This window comes from Argiope bruennichi, chromosome 7 (assembly GCF_947563725.1).
Source record: "Argiope bruennichi chromosome 7, qqArgBrue1.1, whole genome shotgun sequence".
Classification (NCBI taxonomy): domain Eukaryota; kingdom Metazoa; phylum Arthropoda; class Arachnida; order Araneae; family Araneidae; genus Argiope; species Argiope bruennichi.
Genome location: NC_079157.1, coordinates 78,523,893 through 78,544,700, shown reverse-complemented (window position 1 = coordinate 78,544,700; position 20,808 = coordinate 78,523,893). Strand labels below are relative to the sequence as shown.

The 20,808-nt window shown below is 25.2% G+C and overlaps 1 protein-coding gene across 1 annotated transcript; it reads right to left on the bottom strand.

Moving 5' to 3' along the window:
* Positions 1-2,914: 2,914 nt before the first annotated feature.
* LOC129975750 (transmembrane and coiled-coil domain-containing protein 4-like) lies at positions 2,915-20,413 on the bottom strand. The gene is made up of 14 exons (XM_056088942.1): positions 20,320-20,413; positions 17,448-17,568; positions 16,936-16,993; positions 15,454-15,595; positions 14,696-14,828; positions 14,499-14,596; positions 13,463-13,606; positions 11,780-11,899; positions 10,292-10,456; positions 10,021-10,157; positions 8,949-9,033; positions 7,692-7,809; positions 5,304-5,421; positions 2,915-4,110 (listed from the first exon to the last, which is right to left on the bottom strand). The coding sequence occupies exons 1-14, from the start codon at positions 20,378-20,380 to the stop codon at positions 3,649-3,651; spliced, it is 1,962 nt and encodes a 653-aa protein (XP_055944917.1). The 5' UTR covers positions 20,381-20,413; the 3' UTR covers positions 2,915-3,648.
* Between the last annotated feature and the right edge of the window lie 395 nt (positions 20,414-20,808).

Here is a 20,808-nt window from a genome sequence, read left to right as displayed (position 1 = left end):
ACTTTTAAATACATTTCAGTTACTACAGTAATTCAGTTACTACCAAGTGAAAATCCTTGGACTATATTCAGAAATATTTCATAGTATATGACTGAACCAACGATGATTTGGATAAAAGTTGAAAATAGATACTTTAATTTGTACAAGTAGGCATATCATAGCAAAGCAATCCTTATAATTCAAATAATAGTGATTTTTAAATAACTTTTAAACTAAAATATATTTGAACTACAGTTTTCTATGTAACAAAACAAGTTCTTAATTGGATTCTATTTTTATTTAACAATTTTTGTTCTACAATATATATGACTATGATAATAATACTGCGAATAATTCCATTAAAATGACATTATTTACAGTAATATGAACACAGGAATATGAAAATGCTTCTTCAAAACAGCATTACATTTTTAACCAAGAAACCATTATTATTATTCATAATAATAAAATAATTACAAATTCATATAATCACTAAAGCAAATGCTCAATTTAAGCATTTCTTTATAGCTTTTGAAAGCAAATCTTAAAAAGGTTTTTAATAAAGATCATTTAATCTTCAAAAGCATATATAATAATTCGTTTTTATTCCATTACTGTTACTGTGGATGGTGGTTTACAATTATATTCATTAGATTATATTTTTCAGAGTAAACTCCTTTGCAGAATGTACTAACTGATTATAGAAACAAATGTAAAATAATCAAACAAAGCAACAAAAAAAAAGCAGGGCTAAATAATTAATATTTTTGGGGAAAAGGTTTGACTAGAAATACATAATATTTTAATATATACATTCAAAAAATTTGTTTGCATTTTCTTCATTGTCATCATACATAGATTAAAACTTTACTAGATATATAGCATAATAGTATTTATAAAAAATATATTTCATGAAACTTATGTATTTTTTTTTTTTTTTTGAAATTAAAGAAAGGTAGTAAGAAAAGGAACACTATAAGTGACAAAAACTTAACAAGCATAACACAAATGTTTATGAAAATACAAATGTTTACAAAATGATAACTTAGGCATAAGATGCTTAAAAAATTAAGGAAATCCCTCAAAGCTTGAAATAATAAAATTGTATAAAGTTATCAAAATGATTTAGATCAATTAATGTAATGAGAAATTGCATAAAAGGCATTATTTACCTGAATGTTATTTTCTCCTAGTCCTTTTTTCCTCCTGTTTTGTAAGTAATGAGGTAGAAATATTTTCATTTTCTTGCATAAATCATAATGTGCTTCAATATTTCATCTGTCAGACATAGTAATTACTTAAAACAAAATCTTTAGATGATCATTGGTGAACTCATTTATAATTTGAGATGATTTTATTTACAACTAGCTACTTTTGGTGAACAGTTCATTTAACACAAATGATGGTTATTGAAAACATCAATTAAATTTTTATAAGTAATTTAATCTTAATGGTTTCTCAGTAATGCATTTTTAAACTTAAAATTGCACCTTATAACATTTTTGAAGCACAATAATGTTTACTATGTTATGCCTTTTCTTTTACTTCCATTCCACTTTAAATTTTAAAAAATTTCACTTAGTTTTAACCCTGGAAGTGATTAAATAAAGAAAAAGAATAATTCACCATTGAAGTTCTGTGTGTACTACAGAATATATTTCCAGTTTTCAATGATATTTCTAAGGGTTTCTTAGTAAAAATTTTTAAGATTCAAAACTATGTAAATATACTGCAATAAGAAAGCAAAATTTCGACTACATATTTTTATGTTCCAATCAAATTACAGGAAAAGCAAAAAATATTTTTAAAAAATTAAAGAATTTAAAAACATTTATTAAAAGCATGCTTCAAATAGAAAGCTACTCAATACACAAAGAAATGAACCAAATCTTTATAACTTGAAATATTTTAGTAAAATATACTTAAAAATTTTTTTTTAAAGTAGTTAAAATTGGTCAAAAAACTTTATGACAGCTGATTTCACAAATTGCTTTTTCATTTTAAGGTGATATAAAATTTTTGCTTTATAATACTTTCTAAAGTTATGAAAAGTTATTAAAGAAAATTTAAAGATTTTGTTTAATTTTTCATTAATTGAAACTCTAGTTAAAATGAAAAAAGAATCATTCCAGGATGCACATTTTCATCAAATCTGATAGCTCAAGGACAAATGATTCCAGATTTATCAAACATATACATACTTATTTTGCTCCATTATTAGCACAGAATAAAGAGTAACGATTTTACTTACTAGGTTGATAACAAGAGATAATATATTACAATGTTATTATGATTTCTCTTTAGTTACCACTAAGTAAATTTGCAGTGTGCCTCATATTTTTTAACATATTTATAAAAATTCTTTTGAGAGCAATTAATTTTTTCCCATAAATAATTTTTTTTTAATCAGACAGCTCAAATCAAACTTTCAACAACTTTGATACAATAGAAAAACTGAAGAAATTTTAAAAAGCCCATACACCTTAAAAACTTAAACACCTTAAAATTAATCTAAATCTTATTAATTTTAGATATGCAAACAAATTTTCTGAATAAACGTAAAAATTAAAAACAAAAATCATTAACATAAAAATAATCTAAAACTTTATAAGAAAATATAATCTAAGCTTAGAAAAATAAAATAAAATTAACAACAACTTTTACAAAAGTAGTAGGGCCTTGAGTTAAAAACTGCAAAAAGCATTAAAGAAATATCACAAATTTTTTTCTTAATACTTAATATCTCCTTGTACATGCATACATATGAAAATAGGAAAGCTTTCATAGATAAATAAACATTAATAGTCTAGATTTATAGGAAAAACATATTAGACACACACAAAAAAACTGCAATGGTAAAATAAATAATAGATAAATATGCTAATCAATTAAAAGGAATATAAATTCAAAACATTTTAAATACAATATTATATTCAATTTAATTATTAAATTGGTTAGAAAGACATTTAGTATGCTATAAATTCATTAGTAAAATGGTTGGAAATACCTTTCTATAGGCATCAAATATTTAGAGATTTATAATAATTATGTAATTAATGATATATTTCAACAAAGTGACTTCAGATTTAATAAACATTATACCAACTAACAAACAACATCAAATTTACATCAACAGTTAATTTTTCATAAGTTGGCACTTTAATGTGGTTTATAATTATTAATATAAATCTTAAAGCCTTCTTGAAACATTTAATGCAAAATTTCAGACATAATAAATATCAATTCATACGGATATAAATGTGTAGTGAGAAAAAGAGTGCTAGAAACAGCCAACTCATTAAATAACAAAAATTCAAAAACACACATATAGAAATATAAAAAAAAGCACTATTTAAATCCAAAAATGTTAACATCTTAAAGTGCAGTAGAATTTTAGAGATTACAAAATTAAGTATGTTAAATGAAAAATAATAAATAATAATATGGTCCTTGGAAAAGCAATTTCATGTAATTCATGTTTTTTACATTTAATCCCTTCATTCAATTCCAACTAAACACCCATCATAGAAAATATCAAAATATAATTGCTCATTAAAATCTTATTTAAAAAATTCCAAATCTAAATTTAATCAAATTAATTTTAAGAAATCCATCAAATAATAAAAATTACAATGTTATTTTTCCTTTAATCAAATATCAATTTCTTTCTCAATTACACTTCTCTTCCCAAGCATTCCATTCCCAATCATCAGGAACAACTAAATCAAGATCTTGTGGAGTATCTTCTTGAAGAGTAGTGAATTCTCTGGAACTTGGCTTGGAAAATAATGATGGCGATAATCTGGAATCTGGTGTCTTTAGACCAGATGGATTTAACATCATGGAATTTGTGCTAGATCGACTCAATGCACTATCAAGAGATTGGGACCGATCTCTGCTCACAGTGCAACATGGAACAGGTGGAGCATCACATACAAAATTAATGGCACTATCCGATTTCGATCGCTGTCTATATCTTTGGCGTGAAGCTGATGTTCTTTGATCAGAATGGGGTAGATCAGAACGAGATTTTCTCAATTTGAATTCATCGATTACTTCATCTGTTGTGCGGACTCCAACAGCTTTCAAGATGATATCCATTTTGTTGGCATAATCCATATGACCTGATACCTAAACAAATTAGAGTTATGCAAAAAAAGAAAAAAATGTAAGACTAACATTTACAAATTAGAGTTTCTAAAAAAAAATGCTTTAATTGTAAAATTTTCAAGAGGAAATCAAAATTTCACATATTCTGAATTCTGAACACGATATCTGAAATACGCACACTACAGAGTTGATTCCATTAGTACATTAATCAAAAGGTACACAAGCCACAAAACAAATTAAAATACACATAAAAAAGGAACTGCAAAGAATAAAGAATTATAAAATTCTAAACTACATATAAAAAAAATGTAAACAGCTAGCAAGGTTCAAAAAGTTAAGAACAACACTAATGCAAATTGTATAGTTAAAAATAATATGTAATCAAGTATTACAAAAAAATAAAGTCAATAAAAAAAGAAGCAAGGTGAAGGTCATATAATATTAAAAAAGATGCAATGGGTATATAATACATTATGTAAAATGACAAAACAGATCCCTATCAATAATAAAAATCAAATTTTTAATAAAAGTGTATTTTTATGCTCACTCCCAGAATTGCAATGCTTAATTGCATTGCAAGATGGTTGCATTATTATAAAGGATTTTGATATAATTTAAAAATCGCTAAGTAAACTCAGGGGGCTGTATAAATAATTAAGTACTAAAATTTCAAATGCATTTTTTGCTTGAAATTGCATTCATCGTAATGAATAAATATTCACATGACACAAAGTTTCAAGTAGAATAAAAAAAACAATATCTTAGAATAAAAAAATCTGAAACAATATTTTTCATATAAAAAATGTAATAATAGATAAATTTTCAAAAGTATAAAAGTTGTCATTTAGTTTTAGAAAAATAGCTGCAATTTCTGATCTATTTACTTTATTAAAAACATAATTACAGAAAAGGTATTGTTGAATTCAAATAGCCAAATGATCAAAAAATAATTTTTAAAATTTAGATATTCCTGATTTACTTAGAAAATAACTGCCAAAAACATATTAAATTAATCAATTGATCAGTTCAATTCTAATAAATTAACCTGATTTGAAAAATTTTGATTATAAGTATTTCAAATTTTGACATCATGATATCATAAATATAGAAGATTATAAAGACGTCAAAACTAACAAACAATTTTAATTCCTTTATTTATTTAATTTAATTTAATTCCTTTAAAAATGTAAAATAAGAAAATTCTGATTTCTTACCACACTGCTTAAATCAACATTGCACATTCTACGGTCATACCATCTAATTGCTTGCAAGCCAGCTATTTTCATAGTTACAGATGAAGTTCTATACAAGAATTTCAGCAACCAATCACCTCTATAGATTAAGAAAAAAAACTTTAAATAACTGTATAATGTTATAACAAAATGAGTTTATAATGCATTACACAATAAATATAAAATGCACAATACTGAATTTAAAATAAAATTCCACTCATTTATTTCAATAAACAGTTTAATATTAAAATACTTAAAGACATTAAATGAATTCTGCTACTAAATAAATATAGGTCTTTTATATAATAAATAGAGATATTAATAAGTTTTTAAATGATAGAACAGGGTTTCAAAACATTTAAAAAGTGATTACAACTTTTTAGAAACTAAATCTATAATAATATATTTCATCCTCAGTGCATTCAGTTTTGTCAGAGACAAACAGCACACACTTTCCGAAAGAGTTTTTATGGATCCGAAAAGAACTTTTGTGATAAAAATAACATGAATTTTTAAATAAAATTTCACAAAAAATATTTCTTATGTATAATCTTATGAGATCTTTATCATATTTTTGCAAATTGTTAAAAGATATATATACATTTGAGATCTTGTCATGATCCACCTAAACTGACTGCAGCCCATGATTTGGAAATTCCTGTTATGCATGCAATTAAATTTTGGTTAATATGTTACTCTTAGAAAGTTTCTTTCTTGTCAATTTCACATTCATGTCTTATAATTTCATTATTAAAAATTATTTATAGTAGCACCTACTCTGCAATTCCAATACATTGTTAATTCCTTTATGCACTCAAATCACAGTAGTATTCTTTTTTCTTTTTTTTTCTGCACAGCACAGTTAATCAAAAAATGGGTTCTTGTATAGGACATCCTCAGTTATTCCCATTCTAATTTAGAGCAGTAAGACAATTGACAGGTGGGATTAAGGAGACGGTGTCACAGGTAGATACAAAAGGAAGGGATAGTTGATATTTTGATCCCTTTAAAAACTCAGGCAATATTTTGTAGTCTGGAAGAAGTGCTGCCATAAAATAGATCATATTTGAGCAACTTAACAACTTATATATGATTTTTTTAAATAAAATTTTTGTTTGAAACTATTTAGGTAAAAGAATTGAATATTTTTTTTCATTTTTATAATTCTTGTGGCCTTATATATTCAGTCTTTAAAAAAAAAAAAAATAAACATCATAAATGAACAATCAATTTGGCATTGAGAACTTTCATGCAAAATCACTATTATGAATACTAAGCATAATATATTCTATACAAGCAAGTGAAGATGGTATGCATATAAAAGAACACTATATGTTATATATTATTAAAGAAGTTATTTCATTCTCTATATTATATGGTCAAAGCTTAGAGTACACTTTAATGCTAATGGTTGGCAATCCTGGAAGTTTTATGTAAAAATTTGCACTGACTCTTCTTATTTCTTATGAAATTAATTATATAAAATTTGAAAATATCAACTCTAATTTTGTATTTAAAATAAAGCAATAGGCATTATTGGTACAGTTTAGTCTCAAACATCTTCTTTCTAGTCGATTTGATGCTTCTTATTAAGCCCAAATATCATTTCAGAAAATTCCCATAACCAAGACCACATTCTTAAACAAGAAAAATTTAGATGTTGAGATAATAAATAGAACATAAAATTATATTTTAATTTTATATGTTCTAGGATTCAATTATAGAATATCCACTGTAATCATAACGTAATAGCTAATCTCAAAATCATTATAAATTTGTTCTAGAAGAGTTTCTAGTTAAAAAGGTGTTCTAAGTTATATAAAGAATTACATTTATGTTGTTTGTACGGCAATTCGGGGTAAAAAACAAAAGAAAAAAAAAGTTAAATTTGAATTTTTATACAGCTTCTTCCTGGTCCCTTCTAAGTTCATATTTAGTTAAACATTAACACACACCAAAATTTTAAATTAAAAAAAAAATTACTTTTCTATGAGTAAAATTTTTCAAATATGAAGCTACAAATTTCATTAGTTTAGGCCAATCAACAACCAACCCGAGGAAGCATTTTGCAATGACTAATAATTTTCTTAAAATGACCATTAAATAGTCTAAAATAGTGATATTCAATACAACAAGAATCACTCAATTTTAGAGGCAAGATTTTCTTTAAATGTAAAAGTGCTCAGGATAGGTTACAAATATAACTAAAAGGATTAGGGTCGATATAAGATTGTAATTTTCTTTTCAAAATCAGCATTAAAGTAGATAAAAGTAGATCAGCATTTTTGATCATCATTAAAGTAGATACCTTGTATCTGTTCCCTCCCTCCCTTAATCTTTAAATAACAAAAAAAAAAAAAAATTACAAACCTGCAATATCCATTTACAATGCGACCATTCACAACCTTGGCCAATTCTTGCCAGCTTTGAGGATGAGCAGTTACTGGGGCACCTAACATTATGGCATCTTCAATTATGCCTTCACAATCTGAATGAGAAATGGCCTTTTACTAATATTGTTTAAATTTGAATTGAAAATAAGAATAAAAACAAAATGTAGTTTAAATATTTACCATTTGTTTTTTAAAATTATCTTGAATGAACTCAAATAAATTCATTCTTAAAAAATTATAAAATAAAAATATAAATTAGAAAATAATAAATGAAAAATTTTTAAGCATATAATTTTTATCTTATAATATGAATTGAATAAATACAAAAAAGATTATATAAACTATGCTATCAGATTAACAGCAAAAAGATTTCAGCATGCATGAAAAAAAAGTATTCATGAAGAATAATACAGAATAAAACTGAAGATACTGCATTGGACAATATATCTATCTACAAATGGGGGGAGGGGTCTAATTGATTCTTATTTGCCATTTTACTGAATGCTTTAATAAATAAATAAATAAAAAATTGGAGCTTCCGGTCTAATTCAAACTCAACAAATTTGATATACATAAAGCACTAACTATGCAACAAAACTGTATTGTGAAATTTCAAATTACAGCACATAGATCCTAGAATATTGAAGGAAAAAAAAATTATGGCACTTGCTATCTTAACAATTAAAATTTCACACATATATATATTTCGAATGTTGTCATTGACTGATATAATTGGATATAGTTGGAAAATCAATTATACAGAAATTTAATCATATAATTTTTTTACAGCAGTAAGATAAAGTTATATGAAGAAATAAAAATATATACAATAATTCATCAAGTTAGAATTTAGTGATTCAAAATAAGACAACAATCAAATAATGCAAAACATGCTTAGAATATTGGAGGCATGAAAAATATCAGTAAAGAATTTTGTAAAAGTGAAGGACCTAATTAATTGGTTATTAAAAAAAACTAATATTTATATAAAAAGTAAATTTTAGGTATGTATATAGAAAATTTGAAGCATCAATGATAAGGATTTGAAAAAGGGAAACAAATTAATGCATAAAAGTAATTTCATTTATTAACTGAATTACTGAGATAAAATTCATCTGAGAAAAATTTTGGAGTTCTGATATTTTTTAAACAATACTCAATAATGATGGCAAAAATTATATGAAACAATCCTAACAAAATTCAGCTACTGAATAATATTTGAAAACACCTATACCTTTTCTTCTTGCCATTTCTTTTAAACAATGGAATATGACACGTGCACCCAAACTGAATCCAATTAATGTCACTGGTCTTTTGCCCTAAAAAAAATTAAATATAAAAATTTAATAAATAGAATATTGTTTAAAAATTAACATAATAAGCTGAAGCACTATTTGTAAATTCAACATAATAAATAGCAAAAAATTAATTTAGATTCAAATAACACATATCTATTTTATCACACCAATGAGTTAATCTTTCAAGAATCATAGTAAAAATATTAATTAATAAATAACACTTCATTGTAACATTCATTAGTAACATCTCATAGCATATTCAATTTGGTTTTAATTTTATTAACAAATTTAGATTTTTTTTTCTTCTTTCATATAAAAATATATTCTACTAATTATAAATTAAAATTTCAATAGTTATTTTATAGTTCTATAGCTTTTCAAACTGTCACAGTTCATTTAAGGGGAAAAAAAATTCAAAAGTACCGACTAAGATATATTTCTTATTTTTATAAGAGCAATCAAAGTTTGAAAGAAAATTGAATTCAGCAGAGAAAAGAATATTTTTACATTAGTATGACTGTCAATTATTCAGATTTAATAATAATTCATGAAATGCGAAAAAACATTAACAACAATACATTAATATCATATTTATATTATCTTTTAATTATCGCCTAATTTTAAAAAATACCTTAAAAACCCCTAAAGAAGAACCTTAAAATGTAAAGTAATACCTTCCTGCCAAAAAAATGTCTAAAATATCTTAAATAAAAAATAAAATAAAGAAAAATGTCTGTCCCAAAAGCAAACACTATCCAACCTTTTCTTCAAAATTTTAAATTTCTCACCAAATCAAAGATAAAACCACATTCCTTAATTCTCCTGATGAATTAATTATAATGATGAAGTTAATTAAGAAATCCCTGATTAATATAAAATATAATACTTTGAAAAAGTTCAGATCAATATCAATATTTCATTTCCATTTGATAATTAGAGAGAAAAATGATACGAATAAATAAAATACAATGAAGATAAGGAGAAAAAATTAAATGTATCATAAAATACATGTTGCCTTTCAAGAAGAACTTCAGCTAGATGTCGTCCAACTTCGGCAGATCGTCTGATACAGACTCCCCAAGGATTGTCAATAACACCAGCAACAGTGATCAGAGTTGCCGGCCAAGTAATGGCAGCAATAAGACCTACAAACACACAAAAAAAGAATAACTAAATAATTTCTAGAAATTTAGATGCAGTTAAATTTAATCTCTTTGGTAGTAATATAAATGATAATAGAATAAAAATTAAAGATAAACCAAAAGCAAGGAACATATACCTGATAAAATTGTATATTTCAAAGCTTCTTGTGCAGCCATGGTTAATGCAAAGCTAAATAAATAATCCATAGCCCGTCCTAACTGTAAGAGGTATGTAGATTCATATCTTAAACAGTACTGTTCTCTAGAATGCATTAGGCTATACCATGGCTCTTGAAATGCTTCTGTTAAAGGAAGATATTAAGATAAAAATTAACAAAATTAAAATTATAATCAAAAATACTTGATTGTAATTGTAAATTACTGATTATAATTATAAACACATTTGTGCAGAATATATTAAAATTCAATTCATCTACATTAAATGGAAATCAAATTGATTAAAAAAATAGGAAATTCAGATGATTACATAAACCTCCGAAATTAAAAAGACATCAAGCTGAGAAATAATCTTAATTCATGAATACATTTAACAAACATAAAGTACAGAAAATTATAAAAAATTTAATATTGGCACAAAAAAAGGAAACCATACACTGAATTATACATAAAGGTTCATAACATATATATATATGCTTATTTGGTAGAAGCAGAATGCAGGTTCAAAAACATAGAAGACGCTTTGGATTTTTTAATTCTCTTTAATATCTATCTCGGGAAGGCAATTTATGTACAAACAGAGATGCGGACGATGCACGTCCGCCACAGTCCAGCACAAAAGCAGAAATAAGGAAATGGGGCGAAATAAATGATCACTAGTCTTATCTAACATGGGATTTTCGGCAATGTGGCGATTGAATATATGTGTTGAACTTTGACAAGGGCAACGGAGAGATCATTTTCACTTCATATGTAGAATTAATTGTGCAGTAATTTTTACACAGCTTCATATGTGGAATTGTATCGGGAAACAAGAGAACATTTTAGAATGTCCCCATCATGGGCCGAATTAGGCAAAAATTTTAAGAAATTAATTTAGATTAAACTAGATATTAAAATATCATATATAATTACTTAGGAATAATATAGTATTATGTACTCCAATGAAGAATTAAATCATTTTCATGTGGTGAAGTTCCTCAGATTTTATTCACAATATTATTTTTCCAATTTTTTTTCCTTCTAAAACTGACTTAAATAATTTGATTTTGGATAAAGCTATATGCATCTTTTTTTATATATATTATCAACTTAACATTTTAAGTTATAATGGTACACAACTTTTTATTTAAAAAAAATTAATTGCAGCTCAGTCCAAAAAACATTAAAACATATTCCTTTTTTCTCTAAAGAATAAGTTGATTTAAATCTAGTACTTAGTTTTTCATTGATTATGAATGAAATTTTCATTTATCATTTTATGAGTGAATAACAGCATTTTCATAAGCTTTATATTATTTTCTTAAGCAATATTTAACAGAGCATAATGATGATTGATTAGTCTTCATCAGTTTGGAGATGCTTTTAATCAAAATTATACCAATATATCCTATATATTGAAAATTATATTCATAGTAGTAAAAAAATAGTAATTTCAGCATGTTTACCTTTTCCTTCTTCAGATAACCATCCAGATATAGCTAAAGTGATATGCAGTTGTTTGCCTTCAGTTAATGTGTCAAAAGCGAATTCTTCAATGTCACCAACACGTTTCTGCATTTTGTAACCTAAAATATCAGTAATAAATGCCTTTGGAATATTACAGCCTATATATATGGAGAGAGTAAATTAAAGATACTTTTTAAATTTTATAAAATGTAAAACACTTTTGATGATGAGGTTGTAATTCTTACACTGACTGATATTTTAAAAAATTTTCTCAATAAAAAAAAAAAAATAAAAAAAAATAAAAAAAACACTGAGCCAATAGTTTATATTGTTTTTGATTTCAACTTACTCATCCTTTAATTCTTAATTCATTGCATGATGAAATTGAAGATAGCATGAAAAATCAACAAGTAAATGTTTTCTTTTTCAGGGTGCACAATTAAAAAAATAACATAAAACTTCTTTCTTTTCAGCTGTATACCTTCAAAAATAATAATTAAGAAACAGGATGTTTGAGCTTCTAAAATATGTTTGGGCATGATAACATTTTAGGCTTCTTCCTTGATAGTTATTTCATTTTTAAAATTTAATTTAATTATGTAATATTAATAATGTGCACACAAAAATGAAGTGCATATGAATATTAATACTAAAACAACTAAAAATTATTATAAAATATATTCAAAAATGTTTTTTTAATTAAACAATTATGGAAATTTAAATGTTGAAAAACATTTACTTAGTTAGCACCTATCACTTTAAAAGAAAATAATGCCAAATTTAATAATTGCAGATCCAGCATTTTGGCTTGAAAACATTTTTCAACACTCTTTCATCATGCATGTTGCAATTTAGAAATATATGCCATAATCACAAACAATTATTTCAACCTGTCATGTGGCATATGGAAAAATCTGAATGACCAGAACATTGCAACAGCACAGGCAGGAACTATGATTCAGTCGTAAGGGCCATCACTAGATACAGTACAACCCCTCCCATAAAAAGGCATGTTCCATCATCAATAGGTGGTAACCAACTCCATACCATTTTTATCACCACTGGATGGGGAGAACTAACTACCATAATGGAAGCTTCCTATTCCCATATCTGAGGTGCCCCCAGGGGGGAACATTATGTTAAAAATTGAGAGGTTATTTAAAGTGTCATTGAATGTATTTTTTGATAAAGTAAATACACATTTTAACTACTTCACAATTCATTGACAAGCAATGCTTTGTATTTACTTGATTTCAAATAATGGTATAGACAGTTTACTCTTAAAATAAAGAAAATTTATCACGGAAATCTATTAAAAGTTTGGAGTGGAAAAAAAGCTGAACCACAAGGATAATCACCAAAAAAAATCTAATTATCATGTTATATTTGCCCCAAATTCCATCTTCAGAGTCTTCTTACTCAAACACTCAATTTTAAAACAGCCAATCCCAATTCAAGGGAAAAAAATTCATTTTTATGTCTTTTTATACAACTTAATCAGAATTTTATAACATTTATACTTCTCAGGTATTAACATGTGTACATATATTATAAGATACTCTATATTTTGTAAATTTAGAAAACAAGATATAGAGATAAGAAGATAGAAAATTTAAATGTACAATATAAAAATGGTGGTAATGATATTTTACATTCAAAGTTATCAAATAGTTTTATTTTACCAGTCAATCCAGCTCCAGCTACACCAAACAGAGAGCCAATAACTGCAACACCAGCAGCAGAACCTAATGCAGCAGCACCTGCTCCACCTATGATTGCTCCTGCACCGGCAGCCATGAATGGAGCAGCTAGTCCTCCAGTTAAACCTATAGGAATGTTGAAATAAGGTTTTCACTTAAAGACATCTTTATTAAATAAAAATTAATTTCTTTGATTAAAATTAAAGTGGTGCTAACAAAAAAGAATCACAAAAAATTTAAATCTTATATAGGATAGAATAGACTAAATTAATTAAAATTTGGCTAAATGCGATTGTGTCAATGATTAAAAAGATGTGAATATAAAATACAGAATAAAATATAAAAATGAGATTTTTGTTAATTTATACATCGGAGTTAAAATGTGCTACATAGTTAATTTACAACAATTTTATTTTAGGAGATAATTTTGTGGTTTCTAATTAATAAACATGCCTATATACTATTAACCACAATCACAAACAAACAAAAACAGTAAATACGTTCCACAATAGCTATCAGTTCTATCTATATGAATATAATAAATATTTTTTATTTATAATTCATTCAAACTAAATATTAATATATCAGAAACTACAAATCACAATCAAAAACTAATTTTATTTTTCAAAAATTCTGACTGTTGAAATCTTGCATTTTTTAAAAACAATTTTAAAGAAATATTAAACAGTTAAAATATATATGATAAGAAAGCATGAAACAAAGATATAGGAATCCTGATTTTGAAGAAAACAAATTGTATTGTCTGAACATAAATTAAAATTTAATTATCAGAGTTTATTTTGCATTTAAGTCTTATTCCAGCTTCTATATTTCATTCCTTTTACTAACAGAATTATTTTTAAGACATAAATTAAAATTTGACAATAAAAAGAAAAAGTATGCTTAGAATAAAACTGGGATTCACTTTCTAATAAAGTTAGTAAACCTATAAAAAATACAATAGTTTATTAAAAGTAAATTCTAAGTAAAACTGAAAATATATATATGTCACACAAACCTAAAACAGCTCCACCACCTATAGTTGCCATTCCTACTAATAAATACCGCTTAATTTTCTTATTTCGCTTTCTCCTTTGATTTGCTTTCTGTTCTTCCCTATTTAATTAAGAAATAAATGATGAATATAACTAAATAATTAACCATTAGAAAAGGCTCTTCAAGCAAATTTTTAAGTAATTGATTCGTAATACATACTCTGATATTTCTTGAACTTCTCTTGAAAGCATGTCAACAACAGATTCTTCATATATTTCAACTAATGGTAAGGCAACTCGTAATAACAATGCAACATGTAGAATCAATATCCTCATACGAGCATCATAGACACCTGAATAAAAATTTTCAAACTAAATCTTCAAACTTATGAAAAGTTTATCTAAATCAAATGATAAATGCACTTCATAAGTAAATCCCTTTTAAACATTTAAAAAAAATTCTAAACAAATGGTTAAAACTTATTGAGAATGTATAAGTTTAAGAATGATAAAAAGAATAAAGGCATGATTGAAAGTGCATGCTGGGAAAATAAATTCTAACATTCTATGTATATATATATATATATATATTTCAAATAATACAATGGTTTTCAAGCAATGTTTGAAATTATCTTTTTTTTTATAGTTTTTATTTGTATGTTATGAATTTACAATATGTGGGAGTTTTAAACGTGGATTATATTTTTCAATGAATATAGAGAGAAAACATGCATTTAATTACGGATATTTAGTTTGAATGCAAAGTTTTATCATAGAATAAGTATATCTGAAAAAGATTAAAAACAATTTACTTACCAGTCAACAATCCTATATTTAAGAGCATGATTGGAAAAATTAATAAAAGCATTTAACTATATGCATATTCTGAAACTCCCAAATACATTCTTATTATTATGATATACTTCAAATAAAAATGTAAAGAATGTAAGCTAACATAAATTCAAAATTAAAATTTACCTCCTTCTACAGCAAAGAGAATCAGATCTTCTAGAATTCTCAAGCAATTTCCATTCAAAGCAGGTTCTTTCTTTAAAGCACAAATCAAAGGCTCTATCTCACTCCCTTCTCCACTAAGGAATGCATACATAGCACTTCTTACCTATAAGCAAAATCAGCAAACATATTTTTTTATAGAAGATCAGCAATGTATTTAAATTCTGTAAAAAATATATTTGCAATATAGAAATAATTATACATCTTAACAGAAAGCCTTATCAATAAATAACCAATTAATTAAATATATCATAAAATAAGAAAGCAATAATTGAAAACATAAAAAAGGTGGGCAGTATCGTAGTCTTGAAATATTTTTTTAAACTGATAAAATACGATGAGAGATTTGATGAATATTTTCAGAAGATAATACAGAAAAGTATGGAACAATAAATGCAAAATCATGGAAAGTAAACACCAAATTAAAAGCTGGTTTTTTTTATTATAACTTAGAAAGGGGCAATGTCCAAAATTAGGGTTGTAATTTGCAAAGAATTACAATTAGTTTTTTTATATGTCTTGTGCAACTTTTTAAGAGCTACTACTTAAATTTGAAAGACATTATAAAAATAATTTATTATATTGCATTCCATGAATTTTAAGCTGTCTTGTATAATTCTTAAACCTGAACGAATTACACACCATATCCTTCTGGTTATTCTTATGCTTAACATCTATGTGACACACTTCACTAAAATTTCAAAAATTCAACTTGCCTTTTTCTTTAAATTAAAAAAAAAAAAAAAAAAAAAAAAGAATCTTTTTTCCAAAATTTCCACTTTTAAAAAATTACTTCAAAGTCTAGTTAAACAATCATAATATTTGACAATTAATTTAAAGTTCCTTTTTAATACTGATTAACTTAAAGTTTTCCTCATACTTTGACAGCCTTTTATTTATTTATACACACATTTATTTATACACATTTTATTACACACATTTATTTATATATACATTTATTTATACACACAAACCAGTGTTAAAACTTTCACATACACTCTTCCCATATTTATTTGGTAACATATTTGGACAGTAAGTAATAAAATCACCCAAAAAACTACTTTTTCAGTTTGTTTGGTTATTATATCGGCAACAAAGTCAAGAGTAATTAAATAAATTTCAGTCATTTCCAATAAAATAGCAGGTTTATAAATATAATATTTTTAATTTAGTATACACAGATATGATTTTTTTTTAATAAAATATACTAAATATAAACAGATTGCTGAATTAAATATCCTGCAGAGTGATGAATAATAATTTTAAATAAGCAAATTATGATTTCACATTGACTGAGAAATAAATTTATAAACAAATATAAATTATATAATAAAAAATACTTTATTGTATGAATTATAAGGAGTGGCATAATAAGAATATATTCCTCAACAGTCTTTCATGCAATATATTTTTAAAACACATAAAAGCAATTAAAAAGAAACATACCTGCTCCGGAAGACCAACATGAATTATCAATCTTGATAAGCATTGCTCCCTAAAAGCTCTGAAAAGTTTGGAAATTTGTTAAATATCCAAAAGTTATAAATAAAAATACAAAAAAAATTAAATATTTTAAAAATTCTATTCAAAACACATTATTCACTAAATTCATTAAATTTTCAGAATATAATATTACATAAACTTAGATGAAACAAAATCATTTTATAGAAGAAACTGAAATTTTCTTACAAAATAAATTAATATAAAAATATTTATTTCTCGTTTTGCATTTCTTTTCCGAGTGCATTTATTTTTTATGTCTTCTAAATAATTAAAAAAAAACTAATTTAATTTAATAAAACAATTAATTTTCACTTTTTTTATACTCATTCTGAAATTCTGAATCATTGACACTAAATTATATTTATTAATTTTTTAATTTAAAATAATTATTGACATATGCAAAATCTTTAAAGTATTATTATCTGAAATTGAAAAGTGCTTAAAAGTTCAATTACCTGTTAGAATCTTCTTTATAAAGATCATGTAATGACATTGCACATATTGCACAATATGCATAAATTCCTGCATCACTAATAACAGTGCTCAAAGGCTTGAAAGGCCTTTGATGAACATTTGCTAAAAAATAAAACAGACAATATTAATTGACCTTTTTTTCTTTTTGCAAAGTGTTACATTGAAATATTTGCTTTTATTTTTAAACTTTAAAAAAATACTAAGTTTTTTAGAAAAAAAAAAGTTAAGGAATGAAAGTACATTAATATCTAATGGTCATTACAGGCAAGAAAATTCTGTTGAAATATCATGATGAGAGGAATTTGAAAATTAAATCTCTCATTAATAAATATATTATGGAAAAAAATAATTGGAAAAAGTAAAATATTTATTATATTTTTTAATGATAATAAAAAATAAACAAATAATTGGACAAAATAAATATATTAATTATATTTTTTACTTACCACCAAATATTCTTTTTTAAGTCTCAAATATATATTTGCTAAATTTCAGAATTAAGTTAATAATTTCGAAAAAAAAAATGCCTTTTTCAAATTGATGCTTTATGTACAGATATTTAGCAATATAATTAAGTATTGCAAAAGGTCGCATTTATTATATTAAATTCTAATAGGAAAAACTGTTTTTGCACTCTAACTAATGGAAAAAGATAGAAAAACGTTTATACTATGAATCTTCATTTCATGTAAAAGGCCTAAAACTTTGGGAGAAATGAGAAAAAGATGCAAGAAATAAATTTTAAAAAATTATCTTCACTTTAAAATAATATAGATTATTTTAGAGTTTCTAAAATCTTCTAATTCCTTTGAATTATCTTAATGCAAAATGATTGAATGTGGTATCATGCATTGCATTTTTGAGTTCTAATTAAATGCTTAGAGTTTTAGAATTTGGGAGAAAAAATGATATTTTTACCAGTTTACATGTAAACATATAAAAGGCCATCTTTCTATATAAATTATTAATATGAGTGATTTTTTTACATTATATTTCAATAAGAATCCTGGCCAATTTTACAATTTTTAATGAAGATATCTAGAATTCATTCATTATGAGTAAGAAATTCAAATTCAAATTCCAAATCCTATACAATCAATTAGGATATGTTCAATAAAATTTATGTCAAAAATGCAGTCTTTTTATCAGATTTTGGCATTTTAGATCTTGAGAGTAAGGTTAATCTAATGTAGCAATTTCTGTTTCCTTCTTATATACTTTTTTTGCAGATTCTGTAACTACTTTGACACATCTTTAAATAGTTAAGATGTGGTACAGAAAATATTAAAAATTAAGCTCAGCTGAAATTCATTTTGTAGAACTGTTGAAACAATCTCTTTTATCAAGCTTCCCATCAACAGACAGAGCGATAATTTATATTATCCAATCTATCAAAAGAATTAAAACAATGGTACATATTACATATTTCATATTCTTATTATTAGTATCTTCCTGAAACTTAATTTTACTGCCTGTGTTATTATCCTTACCAACAGCAAATTCTCTGGTGGACAGAAGAATGTGGTTCATTCAATTAAATGCCTAATGACTTCTTTAAGGCCATGTGATTTCATTTCATTATTTTAATAAACTACAAAATATGCAGAGGATCTTATTTCACAGACTGATATCTTTTAATTCTGAACCAGATAGACATATATGTTGTGAAAATGCAATGTATAAGTGTCTTTTTATCTTTACAACTAGTTAGGAAAATGAACAAACACAAAACAGTTTACACATGCCAGCCATTAACAGAGAAGTGGGATCCCTAACAACTATCTTTGGAACACATTCTTCTATCTGGGTTCATCTACCAATATTTAGAAAGTACTATTGGTCATTAAGACTAGTTTACTGTTACTTATGTCGATTTCTATTTATTCAATTGCTTCAAAATTTAAAACAGTACTTTCTTACAATTATAAAAATGTTTATCCAATTTTCTAGATTTGTTATGCAATTGTACCAAATTTTCAAGCTGCTCCCATCATTCTTCTATGTAAATATTTAAATCAATATCTAATTGACTGTTAATTGAAGTGAAGTATGAAAATGAACCACTCTAATGGTTGCTGAATTAGCATCCATTAGCTCCTAGCATTTATAGTTATATCATCAGAAACGATCTTTTCCAGCACCTTTATGACAATATCTTTATCTTCCAAATATTTTATTTGCATTTGATTAAATCCCAACAGGTTCTATTTGCTATTATATGTATATATATATAAGCTCATGATTCATGCTAATGATCTTCTCTCTCCTCATTCTTTGATACATGTTAGCTCTTATTATTGCTGAAAGATGATCTCTCGCTTCTTCATATCTTGTCTTATAGTCTGTCATTTAACAAAATATACTATATCTTAAATTAGGATTAAACTATGAGTAATCATAAGAGATTCTTTAGTAAGTTAGTCTTATAGCATCACAAAAAAATACTTTCACATATTTTTATTGAAAACGAAATATTACCACATATGTGCTGAAAATATCAACACATACACACACATAAAAAAGTTGAAACTTAAATTAGTTTAAATAGTACGTGGATCAGAAACATTAACTTAAATAATGCATTTGAATAATCAGATACTCAAAAAATTCTTAAAGAGCACTATTTTATTTTAAAAAAGCAAACCTCTTTGAAAGCGATTATAAGAATTGTTAGATAAAACTATTACGTATATTAAAAATATGTTACGGAATACTCCTATGCATTTGACTTTTCTACACATTCATTAGAAACAAAAGAAAAGGAAAAAATGTATTAGGAATTGCAGAAGAAATACAAATTCATAAATAAATACTAATGTTCACGAAATGATAAAAATTAAAATAAATTCTAACCTAAATCTGAAATTGAGTCATCTGATTTAGTTTTGGTTTGTAATCCGAATTTCGTGGCCATGGTGACGGCACCATATTTTCATTGGCAAAAGTTGAAGTCATGAAAACTACGTTATAATTTTAATTTAAGAAACTTGATATGAAGCATGCGAAACTTCATTAAATATCTCAAATCAGATATTTAATTAAGTTGAATCAGATTGATTCAATTATTTTAGTCAAAAATATTTTTTCATAGATTGGTTTTCAAGTTTCAAGTTTCGTTTCGCTTTATCTCCATCTTTTTGAATTCTTAAATAACAGGTTTTCAGCGATAATTTAATGAAATAATCATGTCTAAGTATTTGCGTAGGACAGGTCATCTTACAAAAGCCTTCACCTGAATGTCTGACTCACCCTTAGAATTATTTTATTGCGAAAGAAATTACTAAGAATTGCTTGGAGGTGACGAAACGAACGAATAAATAAAATAACAGTGATGTAATATAC

What these genes read in the sequence shown, in the direction of transcription:
- LOC129975750 (XM_056088942.1), bottom strand. Translation starts at nt 20,380, where the DNA reads ATGGCCACGAAATTCGGATTACAAACCAAAACTAAATCAGATGACTCA. An exon ending in AGAAATGGCAAGAAGAAAAG is followed by an intron (nt 7,810 to 8,948) that starts GTATAGGTGTTT and finishes TTTCTCATTCAG; the next exon opens with ATTGTGAAGGCATAATTGAA. An exon ending in ATTGTAAATGGATATTGCAG is followed by an intron (nt 5,422 to 7,691) that starts GTTTGTAATTTT and finishes CTTAATCTATAG; the next exon opens with AGGTGATTGGTTGCTGAAAT.